Source organism: Coregonus clupeaformis, chromosome 19 (genome assembly GCF_020615455.1).
Source record: "Coregonus clupeaformis isolate EN_2021a chromosome 19, ASM2061545v1, whole genome shotgun sequence".
Classification (NCBI taxonomy): Eukaryota; Metazoa; Chordata; class Actinopteri; order Salmoniformes; family Salmonidae; genus Coregonus; species Coregonus clupeaformis.
In genome coordinates, this window is record NC_059210.1 from 45,542,926 (window position 1) to 45,565,483 (window position 22,558).

General features: G+C 44.1%; 1 protein-coding gene across 1 annotated transcript; it reads right to left on the reverse strand.

Annotated features, from left to right (window-relative positions):
• Positions 1–546: 546 nt before the first annotated feature.
• On the reverse strand, positions 547–21,436 carry arsa (arylsulfatase A). Its single transcript, XM_041837610.2, has 8 exons — positions 20,907–21,436; positions 13,670–13,910; positions 8,726–8,944; positions 8,397–8,566; positions 8,076–8,200; positions 3,540–3,667; positions 3,286–3,388; positions 547–3,077 (listed from the first exon to the last, which is right to left on the reverse strand). Exons 1-8 carry the CDS (start codon positions 21,167–21,169, stop codon positions 2,779–2,781), a joined length of 1,548 nt encoding a protein of 515 aa, XP_041693544.1. The 5' UTR covers positions 21,170–21,436; the 3' UTR covers positions 547–2,778.
• Between the last annotated feature and the right edge of the window lie 1,122 nt (positions 21,437–22,558).

Genomic DNA, 22,558 nt, shown 5'->3' on the forward strand with positions numbered 1-22,558 from the left:
TGTACTCCTTGATTTCCCTCTGGTCATAGGTAAGCCAATATACAGTACATGGTTTGCTTACTTAAAGTAGGACATTATACTTTTTACAGTTGTCTTTTCCAGTTCAATTAGCATACTGTAGCCTACAGTACAACATCAAACATATGGAGTAGAGGTGGAGAACACAGAATTAATTGAAACAGGAATCCTACTGCAATCCCCGATATCAGGTTGAGTACAGTAGAGTAGACAAGGGACTCACTTCTTCTAATGCTTTTATTCTTCAACAAATATTAAACAGCCAAAAAAGGATAATGTAGACAAGAGCATCGTTGATCTGCTGGTGATAAGTTGAGTCGTGCCACCTCCATGGTGACCAGTTTATCATTAGTGACAGTGGGGAGTGTGTAATCTAAATGTGTTTCGCTGTCAGTTAGATCCTGTAAATACTATAAAGAGTTGAGAAGATTGTACTGTCCCCTTTACGTTAAGTATGTTATTGAAATTAATATTTAAAATAAGATAAATTCAAAAATTATGACAAACATGAAAACCACGGTCGGAAAATAATTTTTAAATGACCGGTTCTTGTTTTAATTTGAGTTTGTTGCGTTTCCACTCGTTGTCTCTACGTCAACCACAAAGGTGACATTTTGAGTTCTTGCCAACTCAGACATTCACCCCACATACAGGCTTTAGCAGCACCCCTTTAGGCACATCTGTGACATGTGAAATCATCATTAGGGTACACATGTAGTGTCACCGTTGACCTTGCTGAGATCCAATGACATACCCACCCAATCGCTGGCCAATCTGCTGATAGAGCAGAGTAGTGGAGCTGAACCAATTAAAAACAGCTTTCATACGGGAACCTATCGCATCTTGCCAATGTAGCCCATGGCTTTGAGCTCCAGACATGCTCCATCTCTTACCTGTACCAGTTTGTTTTGTCTTTTATTTTTCTGTCTTGTAAGAGCTTAGTTGAATCCCTTCCATCTTCCCTGATAGCTACAGTACACCAACCAACCCCCAATGATTCCCTAGTCCTGTATAGCAGCTCAAACATCCAGTTAATCTAAACTTTGGACTTTAATACATAAACAAACAAGATTCTTCACTGTATAACTAGAGCTTCAGTATGTGACAAAAACAAATGTATCTATACTGTATCTTTAAAAAATGAGGACTTGTACAAATCTAAAAGTTTAAAAAAATACAATCTGCCTTGTCATGGGTTAGGTCTTATGAATAAAATATATGCTTGATGTCCAAATGCGTCTGACTGTCTCTTTCTTGTGCTTGTGTGACCGTGCTACTGGATCACAATAATAGTTTCTATGAATCATCTGTTCATTTATAGGGTCAAATCTTACATTCAGATCTGCCACTGTAATTCAGATGTCAACATTAATGCATGATTTAGGTCCAAGTTACAATCATGTATCTGAAGTTCGGATCAACAACCTGATTATAGAGTAGCTAGGCTATATAAAATAATTGTCATCTGTAAAATACCATTCACTTCAACTTTGTACAATTTGATACATGAAGGTCTGTCTAGTTAGCAAAGATAGGTTTGAACTTAGCTACCACTTCTCCTTGGTTTAAGATGTTACATTCTCTCTCACTATAAAATAGTGTATTAATATACTCCTGCATTTAAAAAGAATACACACACTCTGTCTTTCGTAAAACTAGCCAGGGCCCGGTTTCCTGATAGCGATGGAATTTAGGCTTACGAGTGTTTTAACGATGCAACGGCCGAAGATGTAACATGCGTTTCCCAAAACACCACTTATGGAGAACAGTTGCTAAGTGCGTCGTTGAGGCATAGTGTCGATACTGATAGGATCAAAAGAAAGGCAGCGCTGCTCCCAGATCCGCGTTCTCCTTTCAAATCTGACATTAACAGAATTATTCCACAATACTGTTGACGGAAGATATCACCTATTACTGCAAATGTTGAGGTGGCTTATTCTAATGCTTGCGCTATAATAACGCAAGATCTGGCACACATCATTGTGAGGTTGTAACACATCATGAAATATTTTAAGGCAAAAATTAGACAGCCTAAAATGAACTAAATAGAACTCAATTGAATGAACATGAAATGTATTTAAATATTATTGAATTATATAGGCCTGTAGCCTATACTGTAGGCAATTATTATTTTAATGCAGTTATCTCAGATGTCATTTGAAGCATCTTTTTATCCTTCGCTTGTTTGTAAAAATTGCAGTGACATTGGCAACTTTGTATTTGTAGTCAACTTCGTTGTGAAGTTCCCAGCGGTCACAGAGACAGATAAACATCTTGATTTTATGTTTAGCAGAGGTCTTCTGTGTATAAAGGTCTGAGGCAGTCGGTAAGTGACAAGTGTTTTCAAGTGCAACTTTAGTAACAATGGTTTTGGGAAACAGCTCGGAGATTTAATGATGCTCCTACGAAGGTTCTAACGATGAACTTAGCCTTAAGATGCTTTTCGGAAACTGGGCCCATTACAGTAGTCTTTGGGTGTTGTTGTCACTGGAATGCAGGGTTTGTCCACATGAGGCTGCCCTCATCCATAAAATTAGAATTGCTAGATCAGACACTCATGTGGAACAGTGGCCATACTGGATGTACCATTTCTAATGTTTGATAAAGTGCTGCTTCCCACAGTCTCTCATATGGCTTAAATAACTGTCTTTCCACACTTTCAGAGGTTACGTTTGGGGTACCCCATCCACAGTAATAGAGGTACTAGAACTAGTCTTACAAAAGGTATAGTACAAGCAATACTGTAGGTTTGAGGTTGCATCAGCCACACTGGCAGCACGAAGGTTTGGGGGTGCAGTGTGGGGTGCAGCAGGGCTCTAGATCAGGGTCGCTTCCTTTCCCGATCTGGCTCTCCCCAAACTCCATGGAGGCTTCAAACTGTTCCTTGACCGCGCCTATCCTCTGCAGCAGGGCCTGCAGGTCGGGGCGTCCCAGTGGGGACAAGGGGTAGTTCTCACTGGGGTCAGACTCCAGGTCAAACAGCAGGGGAGGATCATGGGGCTTCAGGAAGGAGATTATGTGACAGTCCTGGTCTGGGGTGGTCTCACTGTGGCCTGCACCTGAGGGACAGACAACGAGGGAAGGTGGTTCAGATAGAGATTTTAGATTTAGGCCAGGTTCCATTTCAGCCTCTTGCTGGCCCCTTTGCCATATTGTTTAGGAATGCATCTTGTTGTTAAAAGGCTAATTACAAAAGAGCACAGCAATCACATCAGGAACACAAAACAGGAACTTTGGAGTACCCTATTCTGCAGTAATGACAGTTACCGCGTGTGTAGAAGTGAGCCTTGTATTTGCCCAGCCTGAGAGCGAACAGGCCGTACTGCTCATTAGGGTCTGTAGGGTAGAACATCATGGCCTCTCTCTTACTCTACAACACAGGAAGTTAAAAAGGTATGAATAACAATGTCCAGGCACACAGGGAGCAAGTGTTTAAGTCAAGAACACATTATGCTTCTATTCTTCAGCCCAAATGGCATTTAACTACACTCTGAGTATGAAGTGAATACCGTCTCTCATACCGGTCCGTGGTTGACCAAGATGTCCATCATGTCCACGCCGTCCAGCTGCACCATTGGTAGTTTGGCCCCCGCCAGCCCTGCGATGGTGGGCATGACGTCCAGGGTGCTGGCCAGCTCATGGGTGACCCCTAGGAAATGTAGTTCAAATTAGATGTACAGTGCATTCGGAAAGTATTCAGACCCCTTTACTTTTTCCAAATTGTGTTACGTTACAGCCTTATTCTAAAATGGATTAAATAAAACATTTTCCTCAGCAATCTACACACAATAACGACATACTGACAAAGCAAAAAATAGGTTTGACATTTTTGCGAATGAAGAAAATAAGAAAATAATACCTTATTTACATTAGTATTCAGACCCTTTGCTATGAGACATGACATTTTATTTTTATTTCACCTTTATTTAACCAGGTAAACCAGTTGAGAACAAGTTCTCATTTACAACTGCGACCTGGCCAAGATAAAGCAAAGCAGTGTGATAAAAAACAACAGAGTTATATATGGGGTAAACAAAACAAAGTAAAAAATACAACAGAAAATATACAGTATCTCACCAAAGTGAGTACACCCCTCACATTTTTGCAAATATTTGAGTATATCTTTTCATGTGACAACACTGAAGAAATGACACTTTGCTACAATGTAAAGTAGTGAGTGTACAGCTTGTATAACAGTGTACATTTGCTGTCCCCTCAAAATAACATAACACACAGCCATTAATGTCTAAACTGCTGGCAACAAAAGTGAGTACACCCCTAAATGAAAATATCCAAATTGGGCCCAAAGTGTCAATATTTTGTGTGGCCACCATCATTTTCCAGCTCTGCTTCAGTATGACACAGTACATGTTGGCATTAATGGTTCACTCAATGAACTGTAGCTCCCCAGTGCCGGCAGCACTCATGCAGCCCCAGACCATGACACTCCCACCACCATGCTTGACTGTAGGCAAGACACACTTGTCTTTGTACTCCTCACCTGGTTGCCGCCACACACACTTGACACCATCTGAACCAAATACGTTTCTTGGTCTCATCAGACCACAGGACATGGTTCCAGTAATCCATGTCCTTAGTCTGCTTGTCTTCAGCAAACTGTTTGCGGGCTTTCTTGTGCATCATCTTTAGAAGAGGCTTCCTTCTGGGACGACAGCCATGCAGACCCATTTGATGCAGTGTGCGGCATATAGTCTGAGCACTGACAGACTGACCCCCCACCCCTTCAACCTCTGCAGCAATGCTAGCAGCACTCATACGTCAATTTCCCAAAGGCAACCTCTGGATATGACGCTGAGCACGTGCACTCAACTTCTTTGGTCGACCATGGCGAGGCCTGTTCTGAGTGGAACCTGTCCTGTTAAACCGCTGTATGGTCTTGGCCACTGTGCTGCAGCTCAGTTTCAGGGTCTTGGCAATCTTCTTATAGCCCATCTTTATGTAGAGCAACAATTCTTTTTTTCAGATCCTCAGAGAGTTATTTGCCATGAGGTGCCATGTTGAACTTCCAGTGACCAGTATAAGGGAGTGTGAGAGCGATGACACCAAATGTAACACACCTGCTCCCCATTCACACCTGAGACCTTGTAACACTAACGAGTGACATGACACCGGGGAGGGAAAATGGCTAATTGGGCCCAATTTGGACTTTTTCACTTAGGGGTGTACTCACTTTTGTTGCCAGCGGTTTAGACATTAATGGCTGTGTGTTATTTTGAGGGGACAGCAAATTTACACTGTTATACAAGCTGTACACTCAATACTTTACATTGTAGCAAAGTGTCATTTCTTCAGTGTTGTCACATGAAAATATATACTCAAATATTTACAAAAATGTGAGGGGTGTACTCACTTTTGTGAGATACTGTATATACAGTGTGTGCAAATATAGCAAGTTATGGAGGTAAGGCAATAAATAGGCCATAGTGCAAAATAATTACAATTTAGTATTAACACTGGAATGATAGACGTGCAAGAGATGATGTGCAAATAGACATACTGGGGTGCAAATGAGCAAAATAAATAACAATATGGGGATGAGGTAGTTGGGTGGGCTAATTTCAGATGGGCTGTGTACAGGTGCAGTGATCGGTAAGCTGCTCTGACAACTGATGCTTAAAGTTAGTGAGGGAGATAAGAGTCTCCAGCTTCGGAGATTTTTGCAGTTTGTTCCAGTCATTGGCAGCAGAGAACTGGAAGGAATGGCGGCCAAAGGAGGTGTTGGCTTTGGGGATGACCAGTGAGATATACCTGCTGGAGCGCATACTACGGGTGGGTGTTGCTATGGTGACCAATGAGCTAAGATAAGGCAGGGATTTGCCTAGCAGTGATTTATAGATGACCTGGAGCCAGTGGGTTTGGCGACGAATATGTAGTGAGGACCAGCCAACAAGAGCGTACAGGTCACAGTGGTGGGTAGTATATGGGGCTTTGGTGACAAAACGGATGGCACTGTGATAGACTACATCCAATTTGCTGAGTAGAGTGTTGGAGGCTATATCTCCGAAGTCAAGGATCGGTAGGATAGTCAGTTTAACGAGGGCATGTTTGGCAGCATGAGTGAAGGAGGCTTTGTTGCGAAATAGGAAGCCGATTCTAGATTTAACTTTGGATTGGAGATGCTTAATGTGAGTCTGGAAGGCTAGTTTACAGTCTAACCAGACACCTAGGTATTTGTAGTTGTCCACATACTCTAGGTCAGACCCGCCGAGAGTAGTGATTCTAGTCGGGTGGGCGGGTAACAGCAGCGTTCGATTGAAGAGCATGCATTTAGTTTTACTAGTGTTTAAGAGCAGTTGGAGGCTACGGAAGGAGTGTTGTATGGCATTGAAGCTTGTTTGGAGGTTTGTTAACACAGTGAAGGGCCAGATGTATACAAAATGGTGTCGTCTGCATAGAGGTGGATCTGAGAGTCACCAGCAGCAAGAGCGACATCATTGATATACACAGAGAAAAGAGTCGGCCCGAGAATTGAACCCGGTGGCACCCCCATAGAGACTGCCATAGGTCCAGACAACAGGCCCTCCGATTTGAGCTCAGGTGCACCCTGTTTCCATTGACCATCCTTGAGATGTTTCTACAACTTGATTGGAGTCACCTGTGGTAAATTCAATTGATTGGACATGATTTGGGAAGGCACACACCTGTCTATATAAGGTCCCACAGTTGACAGTGCATGTCAGAGCAAAAAACCAAGCCTTGAGGTTGAAGGAATTGTCCGTAGAGCTCTGAGACAGGATTGTGTCGAGGCACAGATCTGGTGAAGGGTACCAAAAAATGTCTGCAGCATAGAAGGTCCCCAAGAACACAGTGGCCTCCATCATTCTTAAATGGAAGAATTTTGGAACCACCAAGACTCTTCTTAAAGCTGGCCGCCCGGCCAAACTGAGCAATCGGGGGAGAAGAGCCTTGGTACAGGGAGCTGACCAAGAACCTGATGGTCACTCTGACAAAGCTCTAGAGTTCCTCTGTGGAGATGGTAGAACCTTCCAGAAGGACAACCATCTCTGCAGCACTCCACCAATCAGGCCTTTACGGTAGAGTGGCCAGACGGAAGCCACTCCTCAGTAAAAGGCATATGACAGCCCGCTTGGAGTTTGCCAAAAGGCACCTAAGACCATGAGAAACAAGATTGTCTGGTCTGATGAAACCAAGATTTTAACTCTTTGGCCTGAATGCCAAGTGTCACGTCTGGAGGAAACCTGGCACCATCCCTACGGTGTAGCATGGTGATGGCAGCATCATGCTGTGGGGATGTTTTTCAGCGGCAGGGACTGGGAGACAGAATCGAGGCAAAGATTAACGAAGCAAAGTACAGAGAGATCCTTGATGAAAACCTGCTCCAGAGCGCTCAGGACCTCAGACTATGGCAAAAGTTCACCTTCTAACAGGACAACAACCCTAAGCACACAGCCAAGACAATGCAGGAGTGGCTTCGGGACAAGTCTCTGAATGTCCTTGAGTGGCCTAGCCAGAGCCCGGACTTGAACCCTGGAGAGACCTGAAAATAGCTGTGCAGCGACGCTCCCCATCCAACCTGACAGAGCTTGAGAGGATCTGCAGAGAAGAATGGGAGAAACTCCCCAAATACAGGTGTGCCAAGCTTGTAGCGTTATACCCAAGAAGAATCAAGGCTGTAATCGCTGCCAAAGGTGCTTCAACAAAGTACAGAGTAAAGGGTCTGAATACTTATGTAAATGTGATATTTCAGTTTTATTTTTTTAAACTTGTTTTTGCTTTGTCATTATGGGGTATTGTGTGTAGATTGATGAGGGCAAAAAAAACATTTAATACATTTTAGAATAAGGCTGTAACAAAATGTGGTGGGGGGGCTGGCTAAATGTGCCCAAACCAACTAACTCCTGCTCTGTGAATACCCCCATACACACCCGTCAGCAGTTTGATAAGCCTGCAAAAAATGTAACTTTAAAATTAAACAAGGAATCTTGAAGGCTACAACATTCAGCCAATATGGGTGGGTGAGTGTGATGATGCATGTATTTTGTAGTTGAAAGGACTACATATCTCTCCTGACAGACCTGGTGTGATGGTCCCAGGCCAGTAAGCGATGGCAGGTTCTCTCATGCCCCCTTCGTAGGTTGTGCCCTTACCACACTTCAGAGGGCCAGCATTACCCCCCCGAGACATACGCATCAACTCAGGTCTGGATGGGTAGAGAGAGGGAGCGGAGAGAGATTCACCAAAAGTTGAAATGTGAAAGGCTCTTAGTCCTTTCACATTTGTTGTAAAACCAGTAGTAAACACAAACACGGTAGGCAACTAAACTATTACATAATATCCATACACGCTACTAGTAAACTACACTGACACACCATCACAAACACCAACATAGTTCCTACCCATTATCAGCAGTGAACAGTATGAGAGTGTTGTTGAGGACTCCAGTCTGTTCCAGAGCTGAGAGCAGGTTCCCTACTGTAGAGTCAAACTCCAGCAGAGCATCACCAAACGGACCCCTACGAGACCGCCCTGCCGCTGCTGGGCCTGCATACTGGGGGTAGTGGGTGTGCTGGAGGACAGAGGGGGGGGGCTGTTCACCTGGAAAGTTGTTGGAGGAGCAACCACTACCTTTGAACTTGAAATGATTGCTAGCTTCCCACATGGGAGGGTAGTAGAGGAAGAAGAGATTATTACATGAGAGAGTAGTAGAGTAAGAAGAGACGATTACATGAGAGGGGTAGTAGAGGAAGAAGGGTTGTTTCTTCCTGGTAGACTGGGTGATGAAGTCTGTGGCGAAGTCGCTGTAAGCCCTCTCCAGATCCAGGAAGTCCACAGGCTGCTGCTTGATAACATCATTGTGCATTAGTGGGATGGTTACCACGCCGACGTCACAGTGTCCGAAGCATTTAACGTCCGGAGGGAAACATGTCAGGTTCTGACAGGGTCCCTAAGAAAGAAAGAGACAAGGAGAGAGAGTTAAGAGAGATACAAACAAAGGGGGAGGCAGAGAGGGAGAAGAGGATGATAGCAAGATTGAGAAAGAGAGCAAACTAAGACAAAAGTGTCAATGTCCTTTCTCTCCCTTAGCTGTGGCAATGAAGACCAAAAAAATGTAAGAGAGACACTGACAATACAGTGAGGGAAAAAAGTATTTGATCCCCTGCTGATTTTGTACGTTTGCCCACTGACAAAGACATGATCAGTCTATAATTTTAATGGTAGGTTTATTTGAACAGTGAGAGACAGAATAACAACAAAAATTCCAGAAAAACGCATGTAAAAAATGTTATAAATTGATTTGCATTTTAATGAGGGAATAAGTATTTGACCCCTCTGCAAAACATGACTTAGTACTTGGTGGCAAAACCCTTGTTGGCAAACACAGAGGTCAGACGTTTATTGTAGTTGGCCACCAGGTTTGCACACATCTCAGGAGGGATTTTGTTCCACTCCTCTTTGCAGATCTTCTCCAAGTCATTAAGGTTTCGAGGCTGACATTTGGCAACTCGAACCTTCAGCTCCCTCCACAGATTTTCTATGGGATTAAGGACTGGAGACTGGCTAGGCCACTCCAGGACCTTAATGTGCTCCTTCTTGAGCCACTCCTTTGTTGCCTTGGCCGTGTGTTTTGGGTCATTGTCATGCTGGAATACCCACCCACGACGCATTTTCAATGCCCTGGCTGAGGGAAGGAGGTTCTCACCCAAGATGTGACGGTACATGGCCCTGTCCATCATCCCTTTGATGCTGTGAAGTTGTCCTGTCCCCTTAGCAGAAAAACACCCCCAAAGCATAATGTTTCCACCTCCATTTTGACAGTGGGGATGGTGTTCTTGGGGTCATAGGCATAATTCCTCCTCCTCCAAACACGGCGAGTTGAGTTGATGCCAAAGAGCTCGATTTTGGTCTCATCTGACCACAACACTTTCACCCAGTTCTCCTCTGAATCATTCAGATGTTCATTGGCAAACTTCAGACGGCCCTGTATATGTGCTTTCTTGAGCAGGGGGACCTTGCGGGCGCTGCAGGATTTCAGTCATTCACGGCGTAGTGTGTTACCACGGTGTAGTGTGTTGTTTTCTTGGTGACTATGGTCCCAGCTGCCTTGAGATCATTGACAAGATCCTCCCGTGTAGTTCTGGGCTGATTCCTCACCGTTCTCATGATTATTGTAACTCCACAAGGTGAGATCTTGCATGGAGCCCCAGGCCGAGGGAGATTGACAGTTATTTTGTGTTTCTTCCATTTGCGAATAATCACACCAACTGTTGTCACCTTCTCACCAAGCTGCTTGGCGATGGTCTTGTAGCCCATTCCAGCCTTGTGTAGGTCTACAATCTTGTCCCTGACATCCTTGGAAAGCTCTTTGGTCTTGGCCATGGTGGAGAGTTTGGAATCGGATTGATTGATTGTTTCTGTGGACAGGTGTCTTTTATACAGGTGACAAGCTGAGATTAGGAGCACTCCCTTTAAGAGTGTGCTCCTAATCTCAGCTCGTTACCTGTATAAAAGACACCTGGGAGCCAGAAATCTTTCTGATTGAGAGGGGGTAAAATACTTATTTCCCTCATTACAAATGCAAATCAATTTATAACATTTTTGAAATGCGTTTTCTGGATTTTTTTGTTGTTATTCTGTCTCTCACTGTTCAAATAAACCTACCATTAAAATTATAGACTGATGATTTCTTTGTCAGTAGGCAAACGTACAAAATCAGCAGGGGATCAAATACTTTTTTCCCCTCACTGTATACAGTGCCTTCGGAAAGTATTCAGACCTCTTGACTTTTTCCACATTGTTACGTTACAGCCCTATTCTAAAATGTATTAAATAAAAATGTCTCAATCTACACACAATACCCCATAATGACAAAGCAAAAACAGGTTTTTAGAAATGTTGCACATTTACAAAAAATTACAAAGCTGAAATACCTTATTTACATAATTATTCAGACCCTTTTCTATGAGACTCGAAATTGAGCTCAGGTGCATCCTGTTTCCATTTATCATCCTTGAGATGTTTCTGCAACTTGGAGTCCACCTGTGGTAAATTTAATTGATTGGACATGATTTGGAAAGGCACACACCTGTCTATATAAAGGTCCCACAGTTGACAGTGCATGTCAGAGCAAAAACCAAGCCATGAGGTCGAAGGAATTGTCCGTAGAGCTCCGAGACAGGATTGTCTCAAGGCACAGATCTGGGGAAGGGTAACACAACATTTCTGCAGCATTGAAGGTCCCCAAAAACACAGTGGCCTCCATCATTCTTAAATGGAAGACGTTTGGAACCACAAAGACTGAGCAATCGGGCGAGAAGGGCCTTGGTAGGGAGGTGACCAAGAACCCGATGGTCACTCTGACAGAGTTTCAGAGTTCCTCTGTGGAGATTGGAGAACCTTCCAGAAGGAAAACCATCTCTGCAGCACTCCACCAAATCAGGCCTTTATGGTAGAGTGGCCAGACGGAAGCCACTCCTTAGTAAAAAGTCACATGACAGCCCGCTTGGAGTTTGCCAAAAGGCACCTAAAGACTCTCAGACCATGAGAAACAAGATTCTCTGGTCTGATGAAACCAAGATTGAACTCTTTGGCCTGATTGACAAGCGTCACATCTGGGGGAAACCTGGAACCATCCCTACAGTGAAGCATGGTGGTGGCAGCATCATGCTGTGGGCACGGTTTTCAGCAGCAGGGACTGGGAGACTAGTCAGGATTGAGGCTAAGATGAACAGAGCAAAGTACAGAGAGATCCTTGATGAAAACCTGCTCCAGAGCGCTCAGGACCTCAGACTATGGCAAAAGTTCACCTTCTAAAGTCAACAAGACAACAACCCTAAGCACACAGCCAAGACAACGCAGGAGTGGCTTCGGGACAAGTCTCTGAATGTCCTTGAGTGGCCTAGCCAGAGCCTGGACTTGAACCCAAACAAATATTTCTGGAAAGACCTGAAAATAGCTGTGCAGCGACGCTCCCCATCCAACTTGACAGAGCTTGAGAGGATCTGTAGAGAAGAGTGGGAGAAACTCCCCAAATACAGGTGGGCCAAGCTTGTAGCGTTATACCCAAGAAGAATCAAGGCTGTAATCGCTGCCAAAGGTGCTTCAACAAAGTACAGAGTAAAGGGTCTGAATTCTTATGTAAATGTGATTTCATTTTTGTTATTTTATTATTATTTGCTACATTTTCTATAAACCTGTTTTTGCTTTGGCATTATGGGGTATTTTATGTGGACTAATGAGGGGAAAAAACGATTGAATCCATTTTAGATTAAGGCTGTAACTTAACAAAATGTGGAAAAAGTCAAGGGGTCGGAATACTTTCCGAATGAACTGTACACTGAACAAAAATATAGACGCAACAATTAAAAAGATTTTACTGAGTTACAGTTCATATAAGGAAATCAGTCAATTGAAATAAATTAGGCCCTAATCTATGGATTTCACATGACTGGGAATACGGATATGCATCTGTTGGTCACAGATACCTTTTTTAAAAAGTAGGGACGTGGATCAGAAAACCAGTCAGTATCTGGTGTGATCACCATCTCCTTCACATAGAGTTGATCAGGCTGATGATTGTGGAATGTTGTCCCACTCCTCTTCAATGGCTGTGCAAAGTTTCTGGATATTGGCGGGAACTGGAACACTGTCGTACACGTCGATCAAGAGCATCCCAAACATGCTCAACGGGTGACATGTCTGGTGAGTATGCAGGCCATGGAAGAACTGGGACATTTTCAGCTTCCAGGAATTGTGTACAGATCCTTGCGACATGGAGCTGTGCATTATCATGCTGAAACATGAGGTGATGGCAGCAGATGAATGGCACGACAATGGGCCTCAGGATCTCGTCACGGTATCTCTGTGCATTCAAATTGCAAATCGATAAAATGCAATTGTGTTCGTTGTCCGTAGCTTATGCCTGCCCATACCATAACCCCAGCTCCACCATGGGGCACTCTGTTCACAATGTTGACATCCACAAACAACTCTCCCACACGACGCCATGTCTGTCATTTGCCCGGTATAGTTGAAACTGGGATTCATCCGTGAAGAGCACACTTCTCCAGCACGGCAATGGCCATCTAAGGTGAGCATTTGCCTACTGAAGTTGGTCACGACGCCGAACTGCAGTCAGGTCAAGACCCTGGTGAAGACGCCGAGCACGCAGATGAGCTTCCTGAGACGGTGTCTGACAGTTTGTGCAGAAATTCTTCAGTTGTGCAAACCCACGGTTTCATCAACTGTCCAGGTGGCTGGTCTCAGACAATCCCGTATGTGAAGAAGCCGGATGTGGAGGTCCTGGGCTGGCGTGGTTAGACGTCGTCTGCAGTTGTGAGGCCGGTTGGACGTACTGCCAAATTCTCTAAAACGACATTGGAGGTGGCTTATGGTAGAGGAATTAACATTCAATTCTCTGGCAACAGCTCTGGTCGACATATCCTGCAGTCAGCATGCCAATTGCACACTCCTCAAAACTTGAGAATTTGTGCACAAGCTTTTTGTGCGTACGGATATTTCTAGGATTTTTTTTCTTCAGCTAATTAAACATGGGACCAACACTTTACATGTTTGCGTTTATATTTTGGTTCAGTATAGTAACTACCAGTTAACCAATCTATCGCCCAACCAATCACCCAATCAATTAACAACTACCAGTGAACACACTGACCATGTCATGGGAGTAGGGGACCCCCAGGTAGTGGTCAAAGCCCTGTCGGGTGGGCAGGTACATCCCGTTCTCCCCCACCCCCAGGTGCCATTTCCCCATGGCTGCCGTGGCATAGCCCAGGGGCTTTAGCACCTCCGCTATGGTGGTCTCGTTCAGCGGTAGACCCCCGCGGGAACCAGGGTAGAACACCCCCGGGTACACCCCTGAACGGGTCTGGTAGCGCCCTGTCAGCAAAGACGCCCTGATGGGAAAATACAATCATAATTTAATTTATTTAAAACATTGATACAAATGATTGAAGAAAACAAAATAGATATTGCGCTGCACAGTGTGTCTTTGATCAGATATTACATTCAATTCAGAAAACTTTGTCAGTGAGGTTATAGTTCAAGTGACTGAAATCGTGGATCCTGGACTTCCTGACAGGCAGACCCCAGATGGTTAGGGTAGGCAACAACACCTCTGGAACAGGGGGGGGTGCTTAGTCCCTTCCTGTTCACTCACATGTGGCCAAACAACGGCAACTCTATCATCAAGTTTGCTGACGACCTCTGGGGGGGGGGGGGGAGTGGGGGTCAGGAGCTCAGTGTACCCATCATACTGTTGAAGAGGTTTGGCATGGCCCCTTAGATCCTCAGGAACTTTTACAGGTGCACCATTGAGTGCATTCTGTCTGGCTGCATCACTGCCTGGTACGGCAACTGCAATGCCCTGAACCGCAAGGCTCTACAGAGGGTGGTGAAGACTGACCAGACCATCACTGGGGCGAGCTACCAGCCATGCAGGACATCTACACCAGGCAGTGTCTGAGGAAGGCACGGAAGATCGTCAAGGACTCCAGCCACCAGCTATGGTCCGCTCTCTCTGATACCTTCTGGCAGGCACTACCGGAGCATTAAGTCTCAGACCAACAGGTTTCAAGATAGCTTTTACCCCCAGGCCATAACTGTTGAACAACTAACCCTAAGCTGTATACCTGCACCTTAACCCCTTACACTTGTGGTAATTGGCCTATGGATAGGTCTACATTGAAATGCTTCTTACAGAAGAAATATGGAAAGCATATGCATAACTGATATGATGTTTTTATGGTATAATGATGTCATGTCATAGTATCGTGGGGAACAGGTTAGAGTTACTAGATAAGTGGTTAGGAGACAGAAAGTCTACATTCCATTACGTCAAAGGAGATTACTGATGTTTAGGATATCATGAGTGATGTTTAGGTTAGTGACTTGGGGTAAAGAGTGATGAACATCAAAGACAGGGAGTGCCCATGGAGACTTGCCAGATGTATGCCAGGAACATGGTAATAGAAGGGTATATAAGGTAGAGTGTTTCCTTTGGTCAAGAGTTCAACTGACGAAGGGCAAAGCTATGTCCGTTGGTTAGATGAACCCACGAGCTCGTGATTCAATAAATACTTGGTATGAAATCTCCACAGAATGTCTAAGTATATCCTTGCATCCTTGATTCTTTGATACCTGAGAAACTCATCATAACAGATTGGCGTCTAAACGAACAGGATGCAGTTCACAGCTCAACTAACAGGTAAGCAGACTTCTGCTTATCTATGGTAAAGCTGAACTGTAACGAACTTTAAAATTCAATATTTTTGAAGGGGGACGATGAGTGGTATTGAGTTATTTAGTAGGATGTAAGGAGGAATATATATAATTTGACTATTACATGGTGCTATGATTCAAATTAAGGTGTGGTCGAAGTAAGGAGTAAATGCAACAGAATAGTGAGAGATAAGGCGCAGGGCACCTTTAATATGATTTAAAAGATTCTATTATAAAGAGAGTGGATGATTCCATTGGATGGACTCAGGTAAACCCTTGATGTTACAGACATCATAAAGAGAGTGGGCTGAAGGCATCCTTAATGTATGGTACATTATAAAGATAGTGGGTTTTTAGTCCCGTAGTGTGAAAGACATTATAAAAGAGAGGAATGGGTTACGGACCTTTTGACGTAATAAATCGCCATAAAATGAATTACTCAAAACGACCAGGAGATGGAGCCAATGACATGTAACATTTTGAATCATGGCACCAAAATGACATTTAAAAAAGGCGAACTACATTTTAAAAACATTATCAGAAGTGGATATTTGATGCAAGTGTTTAATTATTAACATTGAATGTTACTAACATTGAATGAAATAATAATAGGTAAGCATAGAGGTGATAATGAATATCCTCAGGAGAGTATTTATAAGGGGTAAATAGAGCTTGATGTTATTGTAGAAAGTAGTGGAAGAGTGTGTTTTCTGGGACAGGCATGGCAGTCTCCTAGGAAATTACAGTATGTTTTTTTGGTTCCGCTGAGAGAATGAAGGAGAGGCTGATTTGGGTTGAATGAGGATTGTTAAACTAACTGAAGTATTCTTTGATGTGATTATCTAGAAGTTTCTAACGGTCTATATGGAGTTTGTGACAAATGTGAAAATACACTGCTCAAAAAAATAATGGAACACTAAAATAACACATCCTAGATCTGAATGAATGAAATAATCTTATTAAATACTTTTTTATTTACATAGTTGAATGTGCTGACAACAAAATCACACAAAAATTTTCAATGGAAATCAAATGTATCAACCCATGGAGGTCTGGATTTGGAGTCACCCTCAAAATTAAAGTGGAAAACCACACTACAGGCTGATCCAACTTTGATGTAATGTCCTTAAAACAAGTCAAAATGAGGCTCAGTAGTGTGTGTGGCCTCCACGTGCCTGTATGACCTCCCTACAACGCCTGGGCATGCTCCTGATGAGGTGGCGGATGGTCTCCTGAGGGATCTCCTCCCAGACCTGGACTAAAGCATCCGCCAACTCCTGGACAGTCTGTGGTGCAACGTGGCGTTGGTGGATGGAGCGAGACATGATGTCCCAGATGTGCTCAATTGGATTCAGGTCTGGGGAACGGGCGGGCCAGTCCATAGCATCAATGCCTTCCTCTTGCAGGAACTGCTGACACACTCCAGCCACATGAGGTCTAGCATTGTCTTGCATTAGGAGGAACCCAGGGCCAACCGCAGCAGCATATGGTCTCACAAGGGGTCTGAGGATCTCATCTTGGTACCTAATGGCAGTCAGGCTACCTCTGGCGAGCACATGGAGGGCTGTGCAGCCCCCCAAAGAAATGCCACCCCACACCATGACTGACCCACCGCCAAACCGGTCATGCTGGAGGATGTTTTTTTTTTTGGGGGATCAGCTTAATATTGCAGATAGATTGTATCTTCTATCAATGAACAGTGGGGGAAAAAAGTTTTTAGTCAGCCACCAATTGTGCAAGTTCTCCCACTTAAAAAGATGAGAGGCCTGTAATTTTCATCATAGGTACACGTCAACTATGACAGACAAATTTAGATTTTTTTTCTCCAGAAAATCACATTGTAGGATTTTTAATGAATTTATTTGCAAATTATGGTGGAAAATAAGTATTTGGTCACCTACAAACAAGCAAGATTTCTGGCTCTCACAGACCTGTAACTTCTTCTTTAAGAGGCTCCTCTGTCCTCCACTCGTTACCTGTATTAATGGCACCTGTTTGAACTTGTTATCAGTATAAAAGACACCTGTCCACAACCTCAAACAGCCACACTCCAAACTCCACTATGGCCAAGACCAAAGAGCTGTCAAAGGACACCAGAAACAAAATTGTAGACCTGCACCAGGCTGGGAAGACTGAATCTGCAATATGTAAGCAGCTTGGTTTGAAGAAATCAACTGTGGGAGCAATTATTAGGAAATGGAAGACATACAAGACCACTGATAATCTCCCTCGATCTGGGGCTCCACGCAAGATCTCACCCCGTGGGGTCAAAATGATTACAAGAACGGTGAGCAAAAATCCCAGAACCACACGGGGGGACCTAGTGAATGACCTGCAGAGAGCTGGGACCAAAGTAACAAAGCCTACCATCAGTAACACACTACGCCGCCAGGGACTCAAATCCTGCAGTGCCAGACGTGTCCCCCTGCTTAAGCCAGTACATGTCCAGGCCCGTCTGAAGTTTGCTAGAGTGCATTTGGATGATCCAGAAGAGGATTGGGAGAATATCATATGTTCAGATGAAACCAAAATAGAACTTTTTGGTAAAAACTCAACTCGTCGTGTTTGGAGGACAAAGAATGCTGAGTTGCATCCAAAGAACACCATACCTACTGTGAAGCATGGGGGTGGAAACATCATGCTTTGGGGCTGTTTTTCTGCAAAGGGACCAGGACGACTGATCCGTGTAAAGGAACAAATGAATGGGGCCATGTATCGTGAGATTTTGAGTGAAAACCTCCTTCCATCAGCAAGGGCATTGAAGATGAAACGTGGCTGGGTCTTTCAGCATGACAATGATCCCAAACACACCGCCCGGGCAACGAAGGAGTGGCTTCGTAAGAAGCATTTCAAGGTCCTGGAGTGGCCTAGCCAGTCTCCAGATCTCAACCCCATAGAAAATCTTTGGAGGGAGTTGAAAGTCTGTGTTGCCCAGCGACAGCCCCAAAACAGAGATCTGCATGGAGGAATGGGCCAAAATACCAGCAACAGTGTGTGAAAACCCTGTGAAGACTTACAGAAAACGTTTGACCTGTGTCATTGCCAACAAAGGGTATATAACAAAGTATTGAGAAACTTTTGTTATTGACCAAATAGTTATTTTCCACCATAATTTGGAAATAAATTCATAAAGAAATCCTACAATGTGATTTTCTGGATTTTTTTTCTCATTTTGTCTGTCATAGTTGACGTGTACCTATGATGAAAATTACAGGCCTCTCTCATCTTTTTAAGTGGGAGAACTTGCACAATTGGTGGCTGACTAAATACTTTTTTCCCCACTGTATGCAAATACAAGAGGCCGCGTTAACCAACTCCAATCCCAATATGAGAGTTCCACCAAAGTCCTTGTCAATTCCCTGACAGCCCAACAACGTGCAATTGAGTGTTCACTGAGGATAGCTTGTGTTTTGGGAAAACACAAAAAAACTATTTTCAGACGCTGAGATGGTAAAGAAATGCATGTGTGAAGTTGCTGACACCTTGCTTGAAGGTGAACAAAAAGATGAGCTCAGGGAAAAGATCAAACCGATCCCACTGTCAAGATTCCACAGCAATGAGGAGAACTGAAATATTAGCTGAAGATTTAACTTCACAACTTGATGAGGCCATTCAGAATGCACCATGCATTTAAATTAGCTGTGGATGAAGAAACAGTTAACACTGATAATGCCCAGTGTCTGGTGTTTGTCAGATTTTATAATGAAACAAATAAATAATTCTGTGAGGAGCTGTTGGGCTTAACAAATTTAGAAGCACACACACGGGGAGAGGATATCCGTGAGGCCATCAAAGGGATGCTGGCAAAAAGCGGGATAGATCTGAAGTCAGTGGTCTCCATCACCACAGATGGAGCTCCAGCCATGATAGGATGAGGGAGGGGACTGGATGCACATTTGAAAGAGGACCACCCTGACCTGACATCATATCACTGCATCATCCATCAATCTGTCCTGCCAGTCTGGGAAAATATTATTCTGAGGTCAAGACAATGATGACGAAACTGATCAACTTTTTGAGAGCAACATCATCCCTACAACACCGCCTGCTACAAGGCATTCTGACAGAGGTCAATGCCCATTTTGATGACTTACTACTGCACAACAATGTGAGATGGCTCAGCAAAGGCAGGGTTTTGGAACACTTTTGGGCCATTCAGGAGGAAAGCAAAGCTTTCTTATCAGAGCAAAAGGGTGACAAGGCAACTCAAGTTTTTGGAAGATGAGAAGATGGAAACAGTTGCATTTTTCACAGACATTACATCACACTTTAATCAACTGAATGTTAAGCTGCAGGGATGGGACAACACAGTGTGTGATATGATAACAGCAGTCCGGGCTTTCCAGAAGAAAGTGGAGCTTTTCAAGAATGATCTCCAGGGAGAACTTGTCCACTTCCGCAATCTTTTGGTGCAAACGCAGGGAGACAAAGATGTTCCCAACCATGTTGATTTCATCCAGAAGTTGATGGATAACTTCAAGGCTCGCTTTGATGACTTCACTGTTGGAAGAGAACTGCTGCTGCTCATCCAGAACCCCTTCTTGGTCACAAATGTAACAAAGTTGTCAGAAAAAGCAAAACAGATTTTCAGATGGCTAGATGTTGCATCACTGCAAATGGAGTTGATTGATCTGCAAGAAATTGTGGCTTTGAAGGAGCAGGCTGGTGATTGTGACCCTGTCACTTTCTGGGGAAAGATGGTGCCTGCAGCTGATTTCCCTGTTCTCAAGAAACTGGCACTATACATCCAGACCATGTTTGGCTCCACATACAGCTGTGAATCAGCCTTCTCCACAATGAACTTTATTCAAAACAAATACCGCACCAGGCTCACCAATGAACACCTGCACCAGTGTCTCAGAGTTGATCTCACACCATTTGTGCCAAAGTTCAAAACACTGGCAGGAGACAGAAAGTGTCATTTCTCTCATTAATGCAGGGCAAGGCCCAGAGTGACTTATACATGAATATTGCATGGCTCACAGTGACGTTCTGTGCATTCAGATGATTATTTTGGTTCAACTATTTTGTTCTCCAGAAGAAGAAAAAAAGGCCCATGTACAATGTTTCACAGTGCACTTTTTGCATAAATAAGAATGCAACCACTTTTGTTCTTCAGCAATGTTGATGCAATGTTGCACATGTTTACATTCGAAAGAAGTTGTAATTAATTCAAATTTTAGTCTAATTTAATGTACATTTTGTGGGGACGGGATGGGGCCCATGGGACCGGGTGGGGGGTGGGGGCCCATGGGACGGGGTGGGGGGGGGCCCATGGGACGGGGTGGGGCCATGGGACGGGTGGGGGGGTGGGGCCCCCGCTGCTCGTTGAGAAGAGTAAGAACTATATGTAGATGATAGAGGGGTCTGAAAACTCAATAAATATAGAGGGCCCCCGCTGCTCTTTGAGAAGAGTAAGAACGATATGTAGATGATAGAGGGGTCTGAAAACTCGCTAAATATAGAGACAAAGTCGCTAAGTTGGCAACACTGAGTAGTTGAGTACCCCTGCTGTATCCTGTGCACGTGACCAATAGCTCGATTTTTTTTTCACTGCCAACCTCACTCACCCCCAATCAATAGAATTGTTCCTCATAAATACCCCACCGCCTCCTGATTTTGATACGGATATTAGCTATTGTTACTGTAATATGTTGCTAGTTAGTTACTACCTGGAGGGGCTGCATACGGGACTGGTGGAGTAGAAGTCGGTGAATCTCAGTCCGTCGGCCGCCAATCGGTCCAGGTTTGGGGTGAGCGAGGTGGGATGGCCGTAGCATCCTAGGTCGCCGAACCCCATGTCGTCCGCGAACAGGAGGATGAAATTCGAGGGAGGGGAGCCCGAGCAACTCGTAACAAGCAGGTACAGTAAGGTGGTGAGATATAGAAAATGACCCATTCTGACTGACTGGTACAACAAGCAGAAGTTAGTCATGAAAAGGAAACGTGCTTAACGTTAGCTATCTATCTAACTACTTCGCTTTAAAAAAGTGTTCAAGGTCGAGGCCTAAGGATTCCACAAAATTACTCTACGTGTTCACTAGCTTCTGCACGTCTCATATTCTCCAACGTTATGTGATATTCCCTGTATCATTGAGAAAATAGCTGCTAGAGTTTGCTACACTACACAACTGACGCAACATAAAAATCATGTGATTACCGAGACAGTAGGCGCATTTGAACGTCGTCACCAGTGTTTGAGAAATGAAAAAGTCCGTGGTCTACCACAAGAGGTCACTATATCACTGTACTTTTTGCCTGGCCGTGGCAGGTTTTCCCATCACCCCATCCTACTCTCTATGTTTGCTTTTTGAAGATTCATACCTTGAATCATTAAAATTCTGTCAACTGATCTATGTGACACCTACTGCCTGCCTTGTCTTGCTTATGTTCACTGTATGACGGGTGGCCAACCCTCTTCCAGGAAAGTTACTGGTTATAACTTGAAAACATAAAAACAGGCTTTTGTTCCAGGTCTAGGCCTGGCCTACTCTATCACACCCAAATCAGCCAATCAGCTGACTATTATAATCAGATGTGTTAGAGCAGGGATGGAGAAAACTCCGGTATGTACCATAGTTCTCTAGGAGAAGAGTTGGCCACTCTTGCTGGTTTATAGTGTACCCTCAGCCCTATGTTCCCTCAGCCTTATGTTCCTTCAGTCATATGTTCCCTGGGCCCTATGTTCCTTCAACTTATGTTCCCTGGGCCCTATATTCCCTCAGCCCTATATTCCCTCAGCCCTATGTTCCCTCAACTCTATTGCGCAACAGAGCCTCTTCAACCTCAGGAGGCTGAATAAATTTGGCTTGGCACCTAAAACCCTCACAAACTTTTACAGATGCACAATTGAGAGCATCCTGTCGGGCTGTATCACCGCCTGGTACGGCAACTGCACCGCCCGCAACCGCAGGGCTCCTCAGAGGGTGGTGCGGTCTGCCGAACGCATTACCGGGGGAAAACTACCCGCCCTCCAAGACACCTACAGCACCCGATGTCACAGGAAGGCCAAAAAGATCATCAAGGACATCAACCACCCGAGACACTGCCTGTTCACCCTGCTATCATCCAGAAGGCGAGGTCAATACAGGTGCATCAAAGCTGGGACTGAGAGAATGAAAAACAGCTTCTATCTCAAGGCCATCAGACTGTTAAATAGCCATCACTAGCACATTAGAGGCTGCTGCTGCTGCCTATTGAAATCACTGGCCACTTTAAGAAATGGAACACTAGTCAATTTAATAATGTTTACATATCTTGCACTACTCATCTCATATGTATATACTGTATTCTATTCTATAATATTCTACTGTATCTTAGTCCA